The sequence below is a fragment of the Tupaia chinensis genome, unplaced genomic scaffold (assembly GCF_000334495.1).
Source record: "Tupaia chinensis unplaced genomic scaffold, TupChi_1.0 Scaffold144142_1, whole genome shotgun sequence".
In the NCBI taxonomy this organism is placed as follows: domain Eukaryota; kingdom Metazoa; phylum Chordata; class Mammalia; order Scandentia; family Tupaiidae; genus Tupaia; species Tupaia belangeri.
Window position 1 is genome coordinate 63,544 of NW_006203997.1, and position 18,289 is coordinate 81,832.

At 44.4% G+C, this 18,289-nt stretch overlaps 1 protein-coding gene and 1 long non-coding RNA gene across 2 annotated transcripts in view; one reads left to right on the plus strand and one right to left on the minus strand.

Moving 5' to 3' along the window:
• LOC102481404 (uncharacterized) overlaps nucleotides 1–12,244 on the minus strand; it is a 17,158-nt gene extending 4,914 nt beyond the window's left edge. Inside the window, exons 1-2 of the long non-coding RNA XR_003547455.1 lie at nucleotides 11,919–12,244; nucleotides 6,386–6,440 (exon numbers count right to left, since the gene is read on the minus strand). This is a non-coding gene — a long non-coding RNA (uncharacterized LOC102481404). The remainder of the gene's footprint in view (nucleotides 1–6,385; nucleotides 6,441–11,918) is intronic.
• A 969-nt stretch (nucleotides 12,245–13,213) lies between these two features.
• Nucleotides 13,214–17,281, plus strand: LOC102483082 (spermatogenesis-associated protein 31E1-like). Its single transcript, XM_014583177.1, is given in 3 exon segments — nucleotides 13,214–13,399; nucleotides 16,141–16,281; nucleotides 16,283–17,281. Coding segments are annotated over 3 exon segments (1,326 nt in total).
• The last annotated feature ends 1,008 nt before the right edge of the window (nucleotides 17,282–18,289 follow it).

An 18,289-nucleotide genomic window follows, 5' to 3' on the forward strand; every position in this document is an offset into this window, starting at 1 on the left:
CATTGAACTGTGTGTGGATAAAGAGGAGCTATCCTTTTCCCTTGTGGGAGAGGTATTTTCCTGCTTCCCCATATTTCTTGTGGTCCTGAAGCGATTTCTAGTCATCTGGTGGATGATCGGTTTCTTCCCAAACTTGGAAGGTCAATCACACGAGTTTTGAATGCTGGAGGCCCAGTTATCAGTGGGACATCTTCCTTTCTCCCCAAATGGCTAGATCGCAGGAGCCATGGAGCTGTCTGTCTCTTGAAGAAGGGCTGTTCTCCACATAGCTATTCTTGACCTTTATCTTTGCGCACGAAGTCCTGAGTCATTGTAGCCTGGAACAATGCACATACTTTCCATGTATTTAACCGTGTCTGTGTACCACGTAACCTTTACAGCAGTGATGAATTAGCTATGGTTGTTGCCTTCATATAACAGATGGGTAAACTAAGACACAGAAAGGTTAATAACTCACCCCAGGGCACACAGTAACTGGGAAAACCAGGATCACAGCTCACACTGCCTCATTCTAAACCGCAGTCATTTAATCCTCTTCTTTCTGGGTTCTTCCTCTTTGCTTCTCGGTCTGACATTCTGCTATTTGCTCTGTCGAGATTGTTTACCTGACACAGAACATCCTGGACATTCTTCAAACAATTCTATTTATATGTTTTTTGTTTTATTTATTTTAATTGCTAGGAAGCACATGCACACTCCAGAGAAAGACAGGGACAGAGAGAGGGAGAAAGCACTCCCCTGTGGCGTGTGGTCACACTGCAGTCCCTCCCCTCCATTTTTCCATCCCATCAGGATTTTGGGCTTTTATGCACATGTGCCCAACATCCTTTTTAAGCCACGAGGGGCAGGATTCGAACTTCAGTCAGCTATATGAGATCCAGCTCCCTTAACAACTAGACCACAGGGTTAGCCCTGAGCTCTTGCATATGAAATCTTCCTTGACTAAAAGAAGTCAGCTCATAATCATCCTTTCCCACGTGATGCAGGCCAAAAGTCCACACCTCCCAAGGACTCTCCTGACTTGGTTCTAATGTCAATGCCTTCCACATAAAGAGTATTCTTAGGAGAAGCACTGTTGCACTGAGTGTCATGTTCTCTCTCCAGGTGTAGGTCTACATTGTGTTCTTAGTTGTAGAATAAAATGCGGTTGGGAGTCCAGCGACATAGCCATTATGCCATCTGCTGGCCCCACAAGGATTATTTTTTTTAACTGAGGTTCATAGAGGTTTTTTTTCATTAAATAATTATTTTATTTAACTTTATTTATTTATTTTCTTTTGACCAGAGAGGGACAGAGCTAGAGCGAGAAAGAGAAAGTGAGAAAGAAAGCCACCAGGTCCAGGACTTGAACCATTGTCCTCCATATGGGAGTCCAGTGCCTTTAACCACCTGCCGACCCCCCCAAGGATTTATTTTCAATAATGATAAAAAGTAGTAATTGTGTGTGAAGTTGGCATTTTCATAAACTGTAGTAGTGTAAATTGGTACCACTTCTTTGGAGGAAAATTTAACTTTCTTTTTTTTTTTTTTGGAGAGGATTTTGCTACAGGGAGTATGAGCTCACCAGAAAGACAGAGACAGAGAGTCAGAAAGCGAGAAATCAACCCCAGAAGGATGGCAAAGCCTCAATCCCTTCTCCTCCATTCTCTTCTCGGGATCTTGCGCATGCACACACACCCATCTGGTGTGAGTTTAAGCCACCGGGTCCGGGACTCGAATGGCAGTCAACTATGTGGGAGTCCAGCGACATAGCCATTACACCAATTGCTGGTCCCGGAAAATTTAACTTTCAATATCTGCAAAAAGTTTAAAATGTCATGTTTCCTAGCAACTCACCTTTTAGTAATTTATTATAAAGAAATGTTACCACATGAACAAAAGGATATATGCACAAGGATGTTCACTGCAGCCTACTACAGCATCACCATAGAAACCAGGATTTCCTTCAGTAGGGAGTGTTTACACTAATGCAAAGAAAATAAACGAGATTCCATGTTTGAAAATAGTGATAATCTGGGACCAGCAGTTAGCATAATGGCTATGTCATTGGACTCCCGTGTAGTTGACCGCAGTCTGAGTCCCAGACCCAGTGGCTTAAACTCACACCAGGCATGTGTGCGTGTGTGGCCAAGATCCAAAGAGGAAAATAGAGGAAAAGAGATTACAACGGGCCACTGGGAGGTCATTTCTCGCTTTCTGTCTCTGTCTCTCTGGCAAGTGTATGCGCCCTATAGCAAAAACCTCTCAAAACAAACAAACAAACAAAAACATAACAGAGTGATAATCAGGTAGATCAGTACCTCTAAGACAGGTTAGTAGGTAGAAAAACAAGATGGTAACCTCTGGGAAGAAAGGGCAGTAATGGGATAGGGAGAGGCATAGTCCTTTTTTGGCACACTTTTTGTACTATTTAGACTTTTTTCACGTACTCATAGTTTTGTTTTAATTTTTTAAAAGCTGAAAAAGAAAAAAAAAAAAACTGGTCAGAGCAGTTTCCCTAAAGTGGAAGAGGCTGGAGCTGGAGTACAGAGGATCAAGTAGTAATTTAAACTTAAGAAACATGAGGGGTTGGCAGGTGGCATGGTGGTTAAAGATGCTGGACTCCCACATGGCTGACCATGGTTCGAGTCTCAGACCTGGGAGCTTGCTTTCTCACTTTCTCTCTGTCCCTCTCCCTCTGTCTTCCTCTTGTCAAAATAAAACTAATAATAATAATAATAAATAAAGTTAATTTTTTTTTATTTTAATTTTTTTCACATGAGTTTTGCCAGAGAAAGATGGAGGTAGAATGAGAAAGCTGCTAGGATCAGGACTTGAACCTCAGTTAACCATGTGGGAATCCCAGAGCCTTAACCACCACACCACTTGCCAGCCCAATAAAATAATTCTTTTGAAAAACATGCTGGGCACGTGTGCCTGTGTGCCCAAAATCCTGAAAAGAGGGCAAGATGAAGGGATTACAGCATGATTGTTCCCCAAGGAGGGTGCCTTCACACTTTCTCTATGTGTGGGTGCGTCTTTCTCCAGCAAGGGCATGTGCTCTCTGTCAAAATTAAAAGAAAAAAAAAGAAAGAAAGAAAAGAAAAAGAAGAAAGAAAAGAAAAAGAAAAGGAAAGAAAGACCCATCAGGAATGGAGGTGACAGTGGAACATATGGGTTCATCTCCCCTTCCTTTTCTTTAATCCTGAACATGGTCCACCCAACAACTTATTACTGTTTCCGGGTTAGAGGTTAATGCTCAGGGGACATATTCCCAAACGAACATAGGACGACCACAGGGGAAGGTAAAGTAGTGACTCTGCACCTTGCTAGAGCTGACTTTGAACTGGCTGTGGTCGCGTGGCTTCTTCCACCTTCTCACTGAAGTGCCTGCTGACATTTTCTTTTGGAATTTGCTAGAGGATGGATGTGCTTCCCAGAAAGAGAGAAAGGAAGCACCATGCCCCCATAGGGGACAGCCACATTGCAGTCCCCTCTTCTCCTTTCCTCCCTTTAGGATTTTGGGCTCTGCACACACTCCCGCCTGCACATCCCTCAAGCAGCAGAGTCCAAGACACAAACCTCGCAGTCTGCCATGTGGGACCTAGCCTCCCCAGCCCCCGTGCCACCAGCCAGCCTGCCTGCTGAGATTTCCTGTTTACAAAAGAACCTCCTAGGAACATTTGTTATTTGAAATTGCCCTGGAAAGGTTCCAGGTGTTGAGGCACTGAAAAAAGTTTCATATATAGCCTTAACGTTGTGTGGAGAAATGGAAAACTTTGCTTTTAGTGAACAAGTAATCAACCATTATTCTCCATTTTCTTTTTGTGAGCGCCAAAGTTCGTTTCAGAGTGTTCATAGATATAACTGTTTTATAAATTAGCCGCCATCAGAAAGACCATTCTACCATTAGAGATGGAAGCAGCAAACCAGGAAATAAGAGATCTCGCAGGAGTGGGAAAATTTCTTTAACTCTGAGAACTTGTCTGCATTGCCTGTTAGGCTGCAGTCTTAAAGATGGGCCAAGTAATTCCAGACCTATAGTATTATTAATAGTTTAACTCTCCACAGAAAAGCCAGGCTGATTCAAATTTATGAGGGGGAAAAAAAGCTTTAGAATAAGTAAGGCACAAGAACTAGCAGATGGCATAATGGTTATGTCGCTGGACTCCCATGTAGGTAACCACAGTTCAAGTCCCAGACCTGACAGCTTAAAACTCACACTGGGTGTGGGTGCATGTGTGCCCAAAATCCCAAAATCCCAAGAGAAGACTGGAGGACAAGGCATTGCAGTGTGACCATCCCCCCCCTCCCCGGAAGGGGTATTTCTCAATTTCTGTCTCTCTGTCTCTCTGGCAAGTGCACACACCCTATAGCAAAAAATTTTTCAAGAGAAAACAAAAAAGAAAATGATGTGGCCAGCAGGTGGCAGTAGTTAAGGGCGCTGAACTTTCACAGGGCCAACCAGGGACGCGGGATTCCCACAGGATTGACCAGGGTTTGAGTTCTCTGCCTAGCAGCTTGCTTTCCCACTTTTCCTCTCACTCTCTCTTGCTCTCTCTTTCTCTCTTTCTCTGACCCTTTCTGGTCAAATTAAAATAAATAAATAAAGTTAAGTAAGATAATTCTTTAAAAAAATATATCTATAGAATCAGAGTTCTAAAAATTTCTGGAGTAATTATCTAGTCTCCATTAAAAACATGTCATAGTGGTTTTTAAATATTTTTAAATTGGGGCAGCTTTTAGAATCTGAGGAAAATACACGGGGTTAAAAATCCAAGTCCAGGGACCAGCAGTTAGCGTAATGGCTAAGTCACTGAACTCCCACGTAGTCGACTGCATTTTGAGTCCCGGACTCAGCGGCTTAAAGTCACGCTGGGCGCGTGTGCGTGTGTGCCCAATTTCCCGAGAGGAGAATGGAGGAGAAGGATTGCGGTGTGGCCATCCCCTCTAGGGGGTGATTTCTTGCTTTCTGTCTCTCTGTCTCTGTCGTTCTGGCGAGGGCACTAGCCCTATAGCAAAAAAAAAAAACCTCTTAAAAAAAAAATCCAAGTCCAAGTCAGGAGTTATCTGAATGAAAAAATGTAGATGCTACTTCTAATATATCAATATACATTATTGACTATATCAAATGGGAATCATCTGTTAGATATTTACATTTAGAGGTTTATTAAACTCTTACGAAAATGAAACATTACCAAAGAGATTGATTCGTTACTAACCAATCAACATTTTTATACACTACATCCAGATCTAAATTTATGTGACAGCACTATCCCATTCTTTAATGTAACATTTTTGCATTAAATAAAATCTTATTTACCATCAGAATTCAAAAGACCCAGATTTTTTTCAACCTAATTTTGTATCATATTGAGACATTTAGATTCTACCTAGAGAATTTTATCCTCCGAACATTAAATACTCAAATAGGATACCAATTTTAGAAATCTTACAACAAACACCTCATGAAAAGGAAAACTTCATTTTATCCTTATGCATTTCTTAATAATGTCTCATCTTCCCATGATGTATTTTTCTCACTTTTGATGAATTCAGAGAAGGAAGTTAAGTTACTAATTCATGTATTTTCTTAAAAATGAAGTTATTTCCCTCCATTTTCTTTATTTTCTGAGATTAAATGTTTTAAATGATTTTACTACAACCCACATCAAGAAATGCATTTCATATTTCACGTAGCTCATGTATGCAGGAAAATATATACATACTTATTTCAAGATTCATAAACAAAATTTAGTGAAACAATATTCAATCTTACAATGTAAGATTGATTTTTCTATGCTATTTTATTTTATATTTAAATTTTTTAAGAGACCCTCTAAATTTTTTTCAAGATATTCTAAAGAGGAGAATGCTAAAGTTTAAAATAGTGTGTCTTAGAGACTTTAGTTGGTGCATGAAAGCATTTAGTAAGAGGATAAACACCAGAATTAACACTAAAGGTGAAACTGCAAAACTAGCTTTTTATTTGAAGCATTAGAAACTTTAATGGTTGCATTAAAGCACTTAATAGGAGGATAAAGCTAGGACACTAGAAACTAAACCAAAAAATGAGCTTTAGTTATTTGGGAATTTCTATTCATTAGGAACTTCTTAGTTTCCCTCTAGCCAGGCATTGCAGCCTCCTCTGAAATCTCGCAGACTTATTTCCTACTGTGGCCAAATCTATTCTCCAGCTCTGCTGTAAACTATAAACTGAATACAGAGATGGCATTTTTATGTGGTAATTTAGACAGAGAGAAAGAGCTGTGAATTCGAAGTTGGAAGATCTAAGTTTGCAGTTTTGCCATAGTAAGCTGAGAGATTTGACGTAGGTCACTCAACATCACAGAGCCTCCGTTTTCGCAATTATGAATTCAAGACATTAATAGGCAAAAGAAGTCACCTTGAACTTCCAGTTTCAGCTCCAGTATGTAAACAGCTCAAAAGTTGTCATTCACCTAGAGATGGAAGAAAAAGAGCTAAGAACATTTGTGAAGGTCACAACCTAGGAACACATTAAATTCTGAGGTTTAATCATACAATTATAGAATACTTCTACCCCCACACACTTTACCACTGCATCAATAAGGTCTAAAGTAATAACAATGGATTATAGAGCTGCAAAGCTCAGACTCTAGTTAAGAAGCTCTTAGGGAAGCTCAAAGACAACGGAGAGACCAAAACAAGAACACTAGAGTAATTTGAGTCTCTTTAAACACACCTCAACTTCTAGTCAGTTTAACATTTAATTTCATATGAAAAATTTTTTATCTCATTTCCTGTTACCTGATATATTGTGTTGGGCTTTCTACAACAACAAGAAAAATATTACAAGGCACATAACGTAAAAGGTAAGAAAAAGCACAGTCTGATGAGTAAAAGCACCGCCAGAATTAGAGTCAGATATAACACAGATTTTGAGATTATCAGAAGGGAAATTTAAAGTAACCATAATTAATATGTTAAAATCTCTACTGGAAAAAGTAAAAAAAAAAAAAAAAAAAGTAAGAATGTATGTGTAATGAAAGCAGAGAGGTAGAAAGCCTAAAAAGAAAAAATCAATAACAAATGCTGGAAATCAAAAGAACTCTAATAGAAATGACGACTACTTGTGATGGGCTCATTAGTAGACTAGACAGATCCAAAAAGAATGAGTGAGCTCAGTTCAAAAATATGTCAACAATTACTTTTCAAACTGAAAGGCAAAGATCTAAAAGAGAGAAAGAGAGAAATAATACCAAAAACCCTGAATATCCAAGAACTGTGAGACAATTTAATGAGATGTAACATATGAGTACCTGAAATACCAAAGGACAAGAAAAAGAGAACAAAGCAGAAGAAATATTGGGTGAGAACTTTCCAAAATTAATGGCAGACACCAAACCACAGATCTAGGAATCTCCACAAACACCAAGCAGGATAAATACCAAAAACCTACACCTATGCATATCATATTTAACCTGGAAAACCCAACAATTAGGAGAAAATCTGGTTGGAAGCCAGAAGAAAAGAACACTTGACCTATAGAAAAAACAGAAATAAAAATTACAGTGGACTTCTCATTACAAACCACACAAACAAGAGGGAGTGAAGTGAAGTATTTAAAGTGCTAAAAGAAAATATCACCTAGGGTACTGGATGACAGAAATACATACATTTGACAAAACCCGTGTCCTTGCCTTGAAATCTAAAATCGATAGTCCTCAAGTGGGGAGGAATAATTTGTTCAGTGAATGATCTAAAAGAATATGTACAAGGAAACCAAATGCCAAGTTATTGGCAAGGGCAGGGAAGGTCATTGGAGGAAGTGACATTTGGGCTAAGGCTTACAGAAGAAGTGAGAACTGACAAATGTTCTTTTTTTTTTTTTAAAGTTTATTATTTCTTTCACAAGAGTGAGAGACAGAAGGAGAGAGAGACAAGCACCCCAAACAGGGTCCCATACCACAATCCCTATCCCAGCCTACTCTGCCAATGAAGAGCATGGGTACTGATATCCAGATGTACAGACGGACCAAAGAACCAAACCTGCAACCTTCCATAAGGAATTAAATAGCACATGGCCACTGTGCCACTGAGTTGTCCCACACAGGTTGTTCTACTGCCATTCATAACATTGTCTCTAATTTATAAAACCATTCAACAAGTAGCCCAAGGCACTACGGCTTCCTGAGTAGCCAGCCAGGAGGCTCGAAGTCCTGAAAATTCCGGGGCTAGTTCACTCTGAAGAAATACAAGCAATCAGAAAACTGCTTTATGGTTTATTATTTTGTGTCTGCTGCAGTTTGTCATTACTTTCACTTTAAATTTCAGACGATAAAATGTCCAGAATATGGTTAAATTCCGTGTCAGTGCTTTACTGTGATATAGACTTCTTTTTCAAAAGGAACAAAATTTTATGCAGAAAAATTCAGCTATCAGAATGACTTAGTTTTTTTGGCTGGCAGGGAGCATCGTGGTTAAGAGCGCTGGACTCCCACATGGTTGACTGCGGTTCAATTCCAGAACCTGGCAGTTTGCTTTCTCACTCCCCACCCCCACTTTTTCTCTTTCTCTCAGTCTGTCCCTCTCTGGTCAAATTAAAATAAATAAGTAAATAAATAAAGTTAAATAAAATAATTCTTTTAAACAAACAAAAAAGGATGTAAGTTTCATGATCCTGTCCACCATTATATCCCTAGTGACAACAATATTGCTTAGTGTATAATAAATGCTCAGCAAATATTATATTCCTGAGAGAACAGATTAGAGTCAAGGAAGCACTGAGTACACAGGCAGTGAAACATTTACATTCTCTGACATTTGAACTTTTTTCAAAGGTTTTTGCCACAGGGAACATGCACTCACCAGAGAGGAGAGAGAGAGCATAGCCATTACGCTAACTGCTGGTCCCAAAAGTATTTTATATTTTATATAATATAGAAATTTAGGAAGTTGGGGCTAAACTATCATTGTTATTTGTTTTACATACTACTGGTACATACCTGTATACATATCTGCTAATTTTTCTCCATTTCTTTTTTTACAAAACTCAAGAACCATGTTTAGCTGCGAAAATATTGACCTCTAGGGGTTTCAGTTCTCTATTTCTCTTTAAGAATTATTTTACTGGGGAGCCAGCAGGAAGCAGTGTGGTTTAATATCATTATTATTACTTTTGACCAAAGAGAGACAGTGTGAGAGTGGGACAGTGAGAAAACAAGCCATCGTGTCTGGGACTCTAACCACAGTTGGCCACGTGAGAGTCCAGTGCCCTGATCCACCTTGCCACGTGCTAGTCCCTCTCTGTATTTATTTCTGTGTACAAATATATTCAGATAAAGCAAAATAATAGAGCAGAGAAGAAAGTAAGTTCTCTGGGAAAAATCAGCCATAAGAACTTACTAACTTTGGGGCTGACAGGTGGCGTGGCGGCTAAGGGCGCTGGACTCTGGTTCAAGTCTCAAGACTCGATGGCTTGCTTTCTCACTTTCTCTCTCCTTCTCTTTCACTCTGCCCCTCTCTGATAAAATTAAAATTAAATAAACTGACATAAAATAATTATTTTTTAAAATATAACTTACTAGTCTAAAAACATTTAAATCTGAGGATCACAGAGCCTTTTGCAAGATGTTTCTTTTTTTGTTTGTTTTGTTTTGTGAAGAGCTGGAAACTTTATCAAAAGGAAATGCCTTCAGAGAAACTATAAAGCAAGATATACCATTATCAGAAGGAAAAGTATGGTGAAGCTGTAATAGTACAAATCTGTTTGTCTCTTCACTAAATGTAAACTGAGACGGCCACAGTCCTGTAGACCATTCTAAGTCTGTGACCTCCTTTTTAATAGTGCAAGATGTTTCTGAGGGTTGGTAGGAAGACCTCGAAGTTGAGGAATAGGAGGACTTTGGGGTAAGTTGGGAATTCAAGGCCAAATCACTGAAGTGGAGTCATTAGACAGTGATGTGTCCCTAAATTGGTAGTCCGTGGGGATGGTTTCTGGGTAAAGAGGGCCGTTTCTGGGAGCTTCAAAGGAACAAGCAGGAGGACCGGGGATTCCCCAGAATTGAGGCTGGCCAAACCCCTGTAGACTGCTCCTGAGAGATGCTTTGATGGTCACAAGTGACCAGAGGGCATAGAAAGACCATGGAGAAAACGCAGAGTGCGATGGCCGGTACCACTCCCGTGCTTGCTGTGCTTTCCTTTGGATTACAGATAAAATCAAGAGTCGCTATCCAGGCATTAGGATCCCATTCGAACTCCTGTGTACCTGTGTAGTCAGTTCCTCAATAATGTGAGTCAGATGTCCTTTGAGGGGAATGCTGGTGTAGGGAGGTGTTAGAAGGATGAACTCGTGTTTGGGACCAGCAAATGGTGTAAAGGCTACGTCGCTGGATTCCCAGGAGTAGACCATAGTTCGAGTCCCAGACCCAGTGGCTTAATGTCATGCTAGGCACGTGTGCATGCATGCGAAAGATCCTGAGAGGACAATGGAAGAGAAGGGATTGTGGCATGACTATCCCCCCTGGGGGGTGATTTCTCTCTTTCCGTCTCTCAGTCTCTCTTTCTATTTCTGGTGAGTGCACGTACCGTACAGCAAAAAAAAAAGAAAAGAAAAGAAAAAAAAAGAAAGATGAACCTTTTTTGAGTGACTTTGCAATCATGACAATTTATCCAGTAGAAATTATAATAAAACATATTTCCTATTAACTTTCTAACTAGAAAAATATCAACTATTATATTGCAGGTGGAAAGAAGGTTAAGGCAGCTGGATCCCACATGGCCAGCTGCACGATTGGAGTCCGGGACCCAACAGCTTGAGAATTATGCAGGTATGTGTGCATGCACTCACCCAAAGTCCCAGAAGGATAAAGAAGAAGGGACTGAGGCATGCCCATCCCCTTTGGGAGGTGATTTCTCATTTTTCCTTTCTCTTTCTCTTGCTGCCTTTGGTGAGTGCTCTCCCCCTATAGCAATACTAGAAACCCAAGAAAAAAAATGGTTAGACAAATTTTCATGGAAGAGCAGTGACTGGGGAAGATGAGGCTACCAAGTTTCATCCTTTGAAATTTTGTTGCAGACTCCTGTCACATCTCTGAGGCCATGGGTCTCTTTGTTGGACTCAGGAAAATCCAGGTAGGTGCTGGTCTGAAGGCAGGAGCTTCCATCCTCTCCCATCCCTGTTTTCCTAGGTAGAGTGGGCAGGTTTTGCTCTGTAGTGGACATCTTTATAGGAGAGTCAGGACCGGGACAGGGAGGGTGTCTTTTCCTCACAGTTGAGAGAAACTCATGTCCCAGTTGCCAGAGACAGAACTTGTAACCTGACACCTACTCTGCCTGCCCACCTCTACAGGGAAAACCCTGCCAACCGTCCCTGTGCCCCCCTTCCCATTAAAGGTTCCCAACACAGACAAAGGTTGGGTGTCCTGCCCAAAGGGAAGAACATTCGGGTGACTGCCTGGACGAGTCCCTTACGGCCTTTGTGCATTTCCATGAGAATAGGCAGTTAAATATAGAACCTCTACCAGTATACACATGTAGAGAGGGAAGGGGGCCCTCAGCATGTATTACCTCCACTGGGTCTTTACGGAAACATCACGGAAATGCAGTAACAGACTCACTCATGCCCCATGGTGGAATGCATGCATTGTGGAACCACAAACACATTCACTGTCACACTCACAGTCACTTAGAGGTTACACATTCCCTCCCTACACCAACCAAATTACCAGAGTTGGCCAGAGGCCAACAATTACCAGATGGGCCTTAGCCCTGACCGCTCTGGTCTTGTGACTAAAGGAGAGTGTATAAATCTCCTCTTCCACTCCTGAGTGGGCTGCTTGATGCCGGATGAGTCCTGACTGCCGGTCTTGTGACCGAAAGAGAGTGTACCGTTCTCCTCCTCCACTCTAACTGAGCGGGCTGACTGATAGGACTCTACAGATCCCCCGGGGGCTTACCAGATTACCAGAGCTGCCCACAGAAGATGGATCCAGGTCCGGAGTAAGATGTGGTCCTTCTCTCAAACTGGAGTCCAATGATCCAGGAACACTTGTCCTCTGGGTTATTAATATGCTGGCGGGCGTGGAGGAGTTAACACTCAGAATCTCTGACTGGTATATTAAAGAGTTACCCCTATTTCTCCAGACTACTGCCTTTTTCTTCTTCAGGTGCCTGGTTTTCTGCAACAAGCACAGCTGGGGGTCTTCCTTGCCCCTTGCAGAGGTCTTGGCATCTCAGATCACAGCAAGTCAGGTATTGAGATCAGCATTTACGTAATGGCTATGTCGCTGAACTCTCATGTAGTCAACTGCAGTTCGAGGCCTGAACCCGGTGACTTAAACTCATGCTGGGCGCGTATGCGTGTGTGCCCAGGATCCCAAGAGGAAAATGGAGGAGAAGGGATTGCGGCGTGACCATCCCCCCTGGGGGGTGATTTCTCGCTTTCTGTCTCTGTCTTCCGGACAAGTGCACATACACTAGAGCAAAAAAAAAAAAAATCTCAAAAATAAATAAATAAATAAGAAAAAAAAAGAAAAAAGAAAATGAGGTGTCCAAATGATGTCATAGAAACAAGCAGTGCCTCTTCCCAGCTCTCCTTAGACATGACCCAGAAGGTGGGCCCAGAGTCAGGTGCCCTTGCTAGGTCATTGTAACAGTTTGAGAATTTCTGTACATACACACATATACACATGATGAAACAATAAAACACAAAGACTTAACTATGTTTCAAAAAGGACGTATGAGTCATAGTATTTCCAAAATCTGAGTTTTAAGACTTGGCTTTCTGTGTCTTTTTCACACAAAACTTCCAGGAATGTTAATGTAACTGTTTAAGGGAGGTTGGGGCACCCAGCAGGTGGCCTTGGATTGAGGGTGCTAGATTCCCACATGGCCTACCATGGTTCAGGTCTTGGACCTGGCAGCTAGCTTTCTCACTTCCCTTTCTCTCTCTCTCTCTCTCTCTGTCTCTGTCTAGTCAAATTAGAAATCATAACAACACAAATGAAATTAACCAAATAAATAATTCTTAAAAAAGAAAAAGAAGTTGAAGAGTCTCTGTTCCAAAAGGGAAAAGGACTGCTATGCTGGATGGTTGAGGAAAGGCTGTGGTTCAGCCTCTTCCTCTTCTGGCCCTGCCCACACCCTCCCAAGTTGTACCTTTTGTGATGAAGCAGCCCCAGGTTGGCCCTGGTCCCAAGGGAAACTCCCAGGGCTCAAGGCTCAGTTGCCTGAGAGCAGCAGTGAGATCCAGATGGAGAATTTTTTCTTTCCTCTGAAAAGTGTTACTGACTCATGGCTGAGCTCCAGCACCACCCCATGGGTGATGGATGTCATCCTAGGCATCCTGTGTGGGCTGGGGCTCTTCCTCTTGTTATGTGCCTTCTTCCCTAGCAATCCACCGGGACCACTTCCCCAAAGAAAGACAAATGCCAGGAAGGTAAGAAACCCTCAGCCCAGACCCAACAGATAATGACTTTTTCTAATACTTTTTCCCCTTTTTCCAAACCAACAAGAGAAAGTCCAGAAATGAGAAATCTTGGGGTGGGGGAGGACAGAGCATGCTCCTCCTAGAGGCACTGGGCAGAGCAAAGAGCAGGGTAGGCACTAGGATTTCTACTTGAAGCTCTCAGAACATCTGTGGGTGTACTGGAATGGCCAACGCAAGATAGAACACCAGGACTCAGTGACTTAGATTGGGGGGTTCTCTATGGGGAACAGGCCCTGAGTGCTGGTTCATCAGTTGCTTTCCTGTGGCACGTGCCTGGGACCAAGCCTCTCCCCTATGTCCGGCAGCTGTAGGCCTGTGCTGGGCCCTGGTGCCACCAGTCAGAGGCTGAAGTCCACCAGGGAAACAGACTCAGACCTGAGCTCAGATGTGCCTCAAGATCTGTGTCTGTGTGTTTCCTGAGCACAGGAAAAGGGACTGAGGACATCCCTGGGGGTGTCCCCTAGAAAATACCTCTTAGGAAAAAAAATGACAGAAAATCCCTCTTAGAGGTTTTTGTTTGTTTGTTTTGTTTTCCCCCTATTTTAATTATTTATTTATTTACTTTAATTTGATCATATCATAGAGGGACAGAGTTGGGGGGGGTGAGAAAGCAAGGCACCAGGTCCAAGGCTGGACTGACGGTCAGTCACATGGGAGTCCAGCACCCTTAACCACCATGCCACCTGATGGCCCCCCCTCTTAGAATTGTTTAGAAAGAAAAACAAAGCACTTATTACATTTAAAACAGGACAGAGGGCAGATGATGGTAAAGCAGGGTGCTTGGTGAGGCAGTCCCACACAAGAAGAGCCCTGGTTCCAGTCTGAGGACTTCACTGAGTACACCAGGCATGGCTGTGCCCCTGATCAGGGCTAGACAAAGAAAGGGGCGGGGAGAGGGGTGGCTCATGGAATCAAGACCACATTGGGTGTGTTCTCTCTCTCACACACATAAAATAGATAAGTAAACTTTAAAACAATGAGTAAAAGGGGGAAAAAAAGCACACAGAGTTCCAGTGGGTGAAAACAGAAAGTCATGTAAAAGGTCTGAACCGATCTAGAGAGAAGGGTGAGCACTGGGTCTGAGGCCCTCCTCCTTTCTTGTCTCTTAGCATCTACTGGAGGTAAGGGGAAGGAAGAAGAGCAGGAAAAAAAAAAACAAAACAAAAACTATGTCCCGAAAGGTAAGGCTCTGCCCCTCCCCCTGAAGTCCCTAGAACTGATTTGACCTCCTGGCCCCAAGGGATAGCGCCATGTCTACCAGGATGCCAACTGGAAAGCCCAGAGAGGGAGGTTCCTGAGGAGGAAGTCAGAATTAGCTACTTGTCAGATTCTGAGCTCAGAATGAAGCCAGGGAGGCCAGAGAATGTGGTGTCCAGGAGAAGGCTGGACCAAAGACTGGTGCCAACAATACCTAGATTTGGAAGGGGACCTTCAGCTCCAACTGTGGATAGGGGTGTAACTTTTGTAAAGCCACTTCCTATCTATAAGGTCTGTGCTTCCTTTCCCTAGAGTGGTTATGAGGACCATGAGGGACAGGGGACATGGAGGTGCCTTGTCTGGGATAATGTGCTACCACCCATGACCCTTGCAGTCATGGCCAGGGACAGGGGTCTTGAACACTGATGTTTGGGCTCCAGAGTCTTATCTCCCACTGCCTGCTCTGAATGGACCTTGCACTCAGGTGCCGTAAGGGACCCCACCTCGAGATCCCTCCCTTCTCCACTATGACCCCATCTCCTGGTTTCTAGCCTCCAGATATGGGCAGAAAGAACAAGAGGAGGTTCAGGACCTGAATTCCCTTCTGAGGTGAGGAACTTTCCACTTCTCTCCCTTGTCCTCCAGCCTACTAGGACCCATCTTGTGGCCCCAGTACCTGAGGTCGACCTGGGATCCAGAGACCACGGGAAGGGAGGAGAAGTGACGAAAGCCCTGGGGTGAGCTGTGCAAAGTCAGCGTGTCGAGCAGGGAAGGACTGTGGTTGCAGGTGTTCCCACCTGCCTGGCCCTCATGCCCTGTCTGCTGGCTACAGCTGGGGCTGCCTCTTATCTGCTGCCGCTCCCTCCTTGATGAGGGTAACTTCCATCAAGATTCCCCCCGGGTGAGGTGTGCAGACCAGCAACAACTAGAACCCACCAGCCACATGGGGAGTGCGCAATAGATACTTCTCAAGAACCTTATTCCTCATTGACTCCCCTGGCCCTCTGCCTGAGTGTCCTCTGCCTATGTCTTCCACAATAGCAGTCAAACCTCAAAAAGACCAGTCCAGCCTGTCTTGAAGAAGATCCCACAGAGCTGTGTCCGAGGCAGCTTAACTCCAGGTTAACTTCTGTCTGGTTTCTCCCCTTGAGAATCTCTGGGACCTTACCCGGCTGAGCTATCTCATTTCGATCCTCTAATTGTGATGGGCAATGATCAAGGCCCTGTTCCTCTCCACCTGGTCACATAGGAAATCCCAGCAGAAACATCTTTCCACAAACTTATGAGGTGCTCCATTCTATGGAGACACCATGTACAAGGTGGCTGAGGCTGGTGGCCTTTCCTTCATCATCCCCAATGCTCAGAAGCTGCTGGGGATACCGGTTGCCAATAGGGGAGCAGAGAAGTTGTGCAAAGATAAATCAGAAGAGGGTTTGTTTCTGAAATAAATGAGCCCAGGCTATCCCCTGGATCCTCTGGTGAACCTATTAAAGTCACTGGGGGACAAGCAGGAAACTGCCACCACACAACCCTTTTGGATCACAAAAGACAAACAGCAGCAGCTCTCTCGGTCTCTGAAGCAATATCCCATGGGCTCAGAGGATCCTTTACAGCAGAAATGCAGCCAGCTGTATCTGGGGCCTCCCCTCGCTGCATAGTGAGTCCTTGGTGGCAACTGCCTGGGTCTCTAGTAAACCTGCCCCGTGCAGCTCTAATTCGGTTAAATTCAACAGACCATCTTCTACAATTTCGGTACAAATTGTGGCTGATATTCCTTCTCAGCTTCCCCAGGGCCAGCCTTTGCCTCATGCTGCTCCTCTTCCCCAACCTGTGCCTCAAAACTTGTCTCCACCTGGGGCTCAGTTCAAGTCCCAGGACTCTCTCCCCAGTTCTGTCCCAACCCTACCATGCTCTTCTCACACTAAGAACTGTAGAACATCTCAGCCTGCAACCCAGAAACGGGCACGCTTTTTGATCGTCACTGGAGAGCAACAGCAGGAACAGTCCTTGCAGAATCCACAAAAATGGAAGTCTGTAAACACTGAACTCAGAAAACCTCAGGCATCGTTTGGCCAAGCCACTCCGAGCCTTTCCCAGGACAGCGGGGCCTCTGAGACCCACCAGTCAGTCCCTACCCTTCTTGGGGATTCCATCAGCCCTGAGGTCCAAGGACAGCAACAGAGACATACTCAACAGAGACTTATCAAGTTCAGATACCCTGAGAGGCCTCCCTGGGAATTTCAGGAACAGATGCAGCCTCAGGGCAAATTCCCAGAGGAGTATCCATCTAGGACAAGGGACAGGGCTGAGCACTCCCAGCCCTCTCTGGTCATGGGTAAAAGCAGCAAGGTTGTGAGGAAGGTGAGGGGACGGCCCTATATAAGATTCTGTGAGGTCCCAGCAGAGGTCAAGCGAGAGAAGAGCCCAGACGAGGACCCAGGGCAAAATCTGAAGAGGAGCCCAGGAGATCTACCCAGAGGTTCAAGACTCTCATCTCAGGAAGTTCTGCAGGATGCTCAGGGGGAGACAGAAAGGCCCACCACGAGGCTCTGGAAGTGTGATTCAGACAATTTCCATCTCAGCAGCCCAGATGAGAATCATTTCCAGAAAACACTGAAAGCCCCTGGGCAATAAGCTGGGGCAGGTCACTGAGGACAGGGTTCCCGTGAGTGTGCATCAGTCCTATCTTGCAGCAAGCCGTGCTGCCCCCAGGCCTGACACCTGTCTGAGCCCCAGGTATGTGGCATCCCGGGAGGGCCCGGGCTCCTACGTGAACACCTTGCAGGAACTTCCTTTCCTGCCTCAGAGCACTTGGCAGAGGCTGGAGACCCACCTGGCAAGGGGCAGAGTGAGGCCCAGGTGGGGTCCACAACTCCAGACCCTCAAGCCCAGATGTGTCCAGTTAGGGGAGCCCCAGCAATTACCCCTCCCACAGTTGACCTTGCCCTTCTGGGTCACCCGTGGATCTGGGACCAGCCTGAGAGCTAAGGTGGCCACACTCCTGAAGAACCACCTCGGAAAGCTCCAGGACAGGAAGGGCTAACAAAGGCCGTCCGCAACTTGCAGACTCCTCTCTCTGCTCCCTCACCTGCATTTAAGAAAGTCCAGGGGACCCCGAGTCAGACGCCAGCCAACAGCACCGGACAGTGGGCCAGGTGGTCCTCCCAGCTCTCCCAAGCACCCCCAAGGGCAGAACTGAGCAAATGGTGATCACAGGGACTGGGAGAAGTGGCTTGGAACTATGTCCAAGTCCAGCACTAGCCAGGAGTGGGCCACAGGAACAGAGAGAGAGAGAGAGGCCTCCCCAGATGCCGGCCATCACAGAAAATCCCTGCATAGCAGTATAGGGTCCCAGTCCTTGAGGACCGAAGACAGCATGGGGACAGTGAAGCCCAAGGAGAAGAGTCTGGCTTGGAAAATCATTGTGGGGGTCAGCACACTGGCAAACTTAAAAATCATTAATGTGAGTCCGAGCAGCTCAGGGTCTACAGGGAGGAGTCACAGCCGCTCTCCTGCTGCCAAGAAGGTACAAGAGCCAGGCCTAATATCACAATGCGTCAATGACCTTGAGATTAAGGTTGAGATTCAGGCAGAGCACCAGGCTCCCAGCCCTGCCCGAGGTGTCCTCCTTCAAGACCTCAC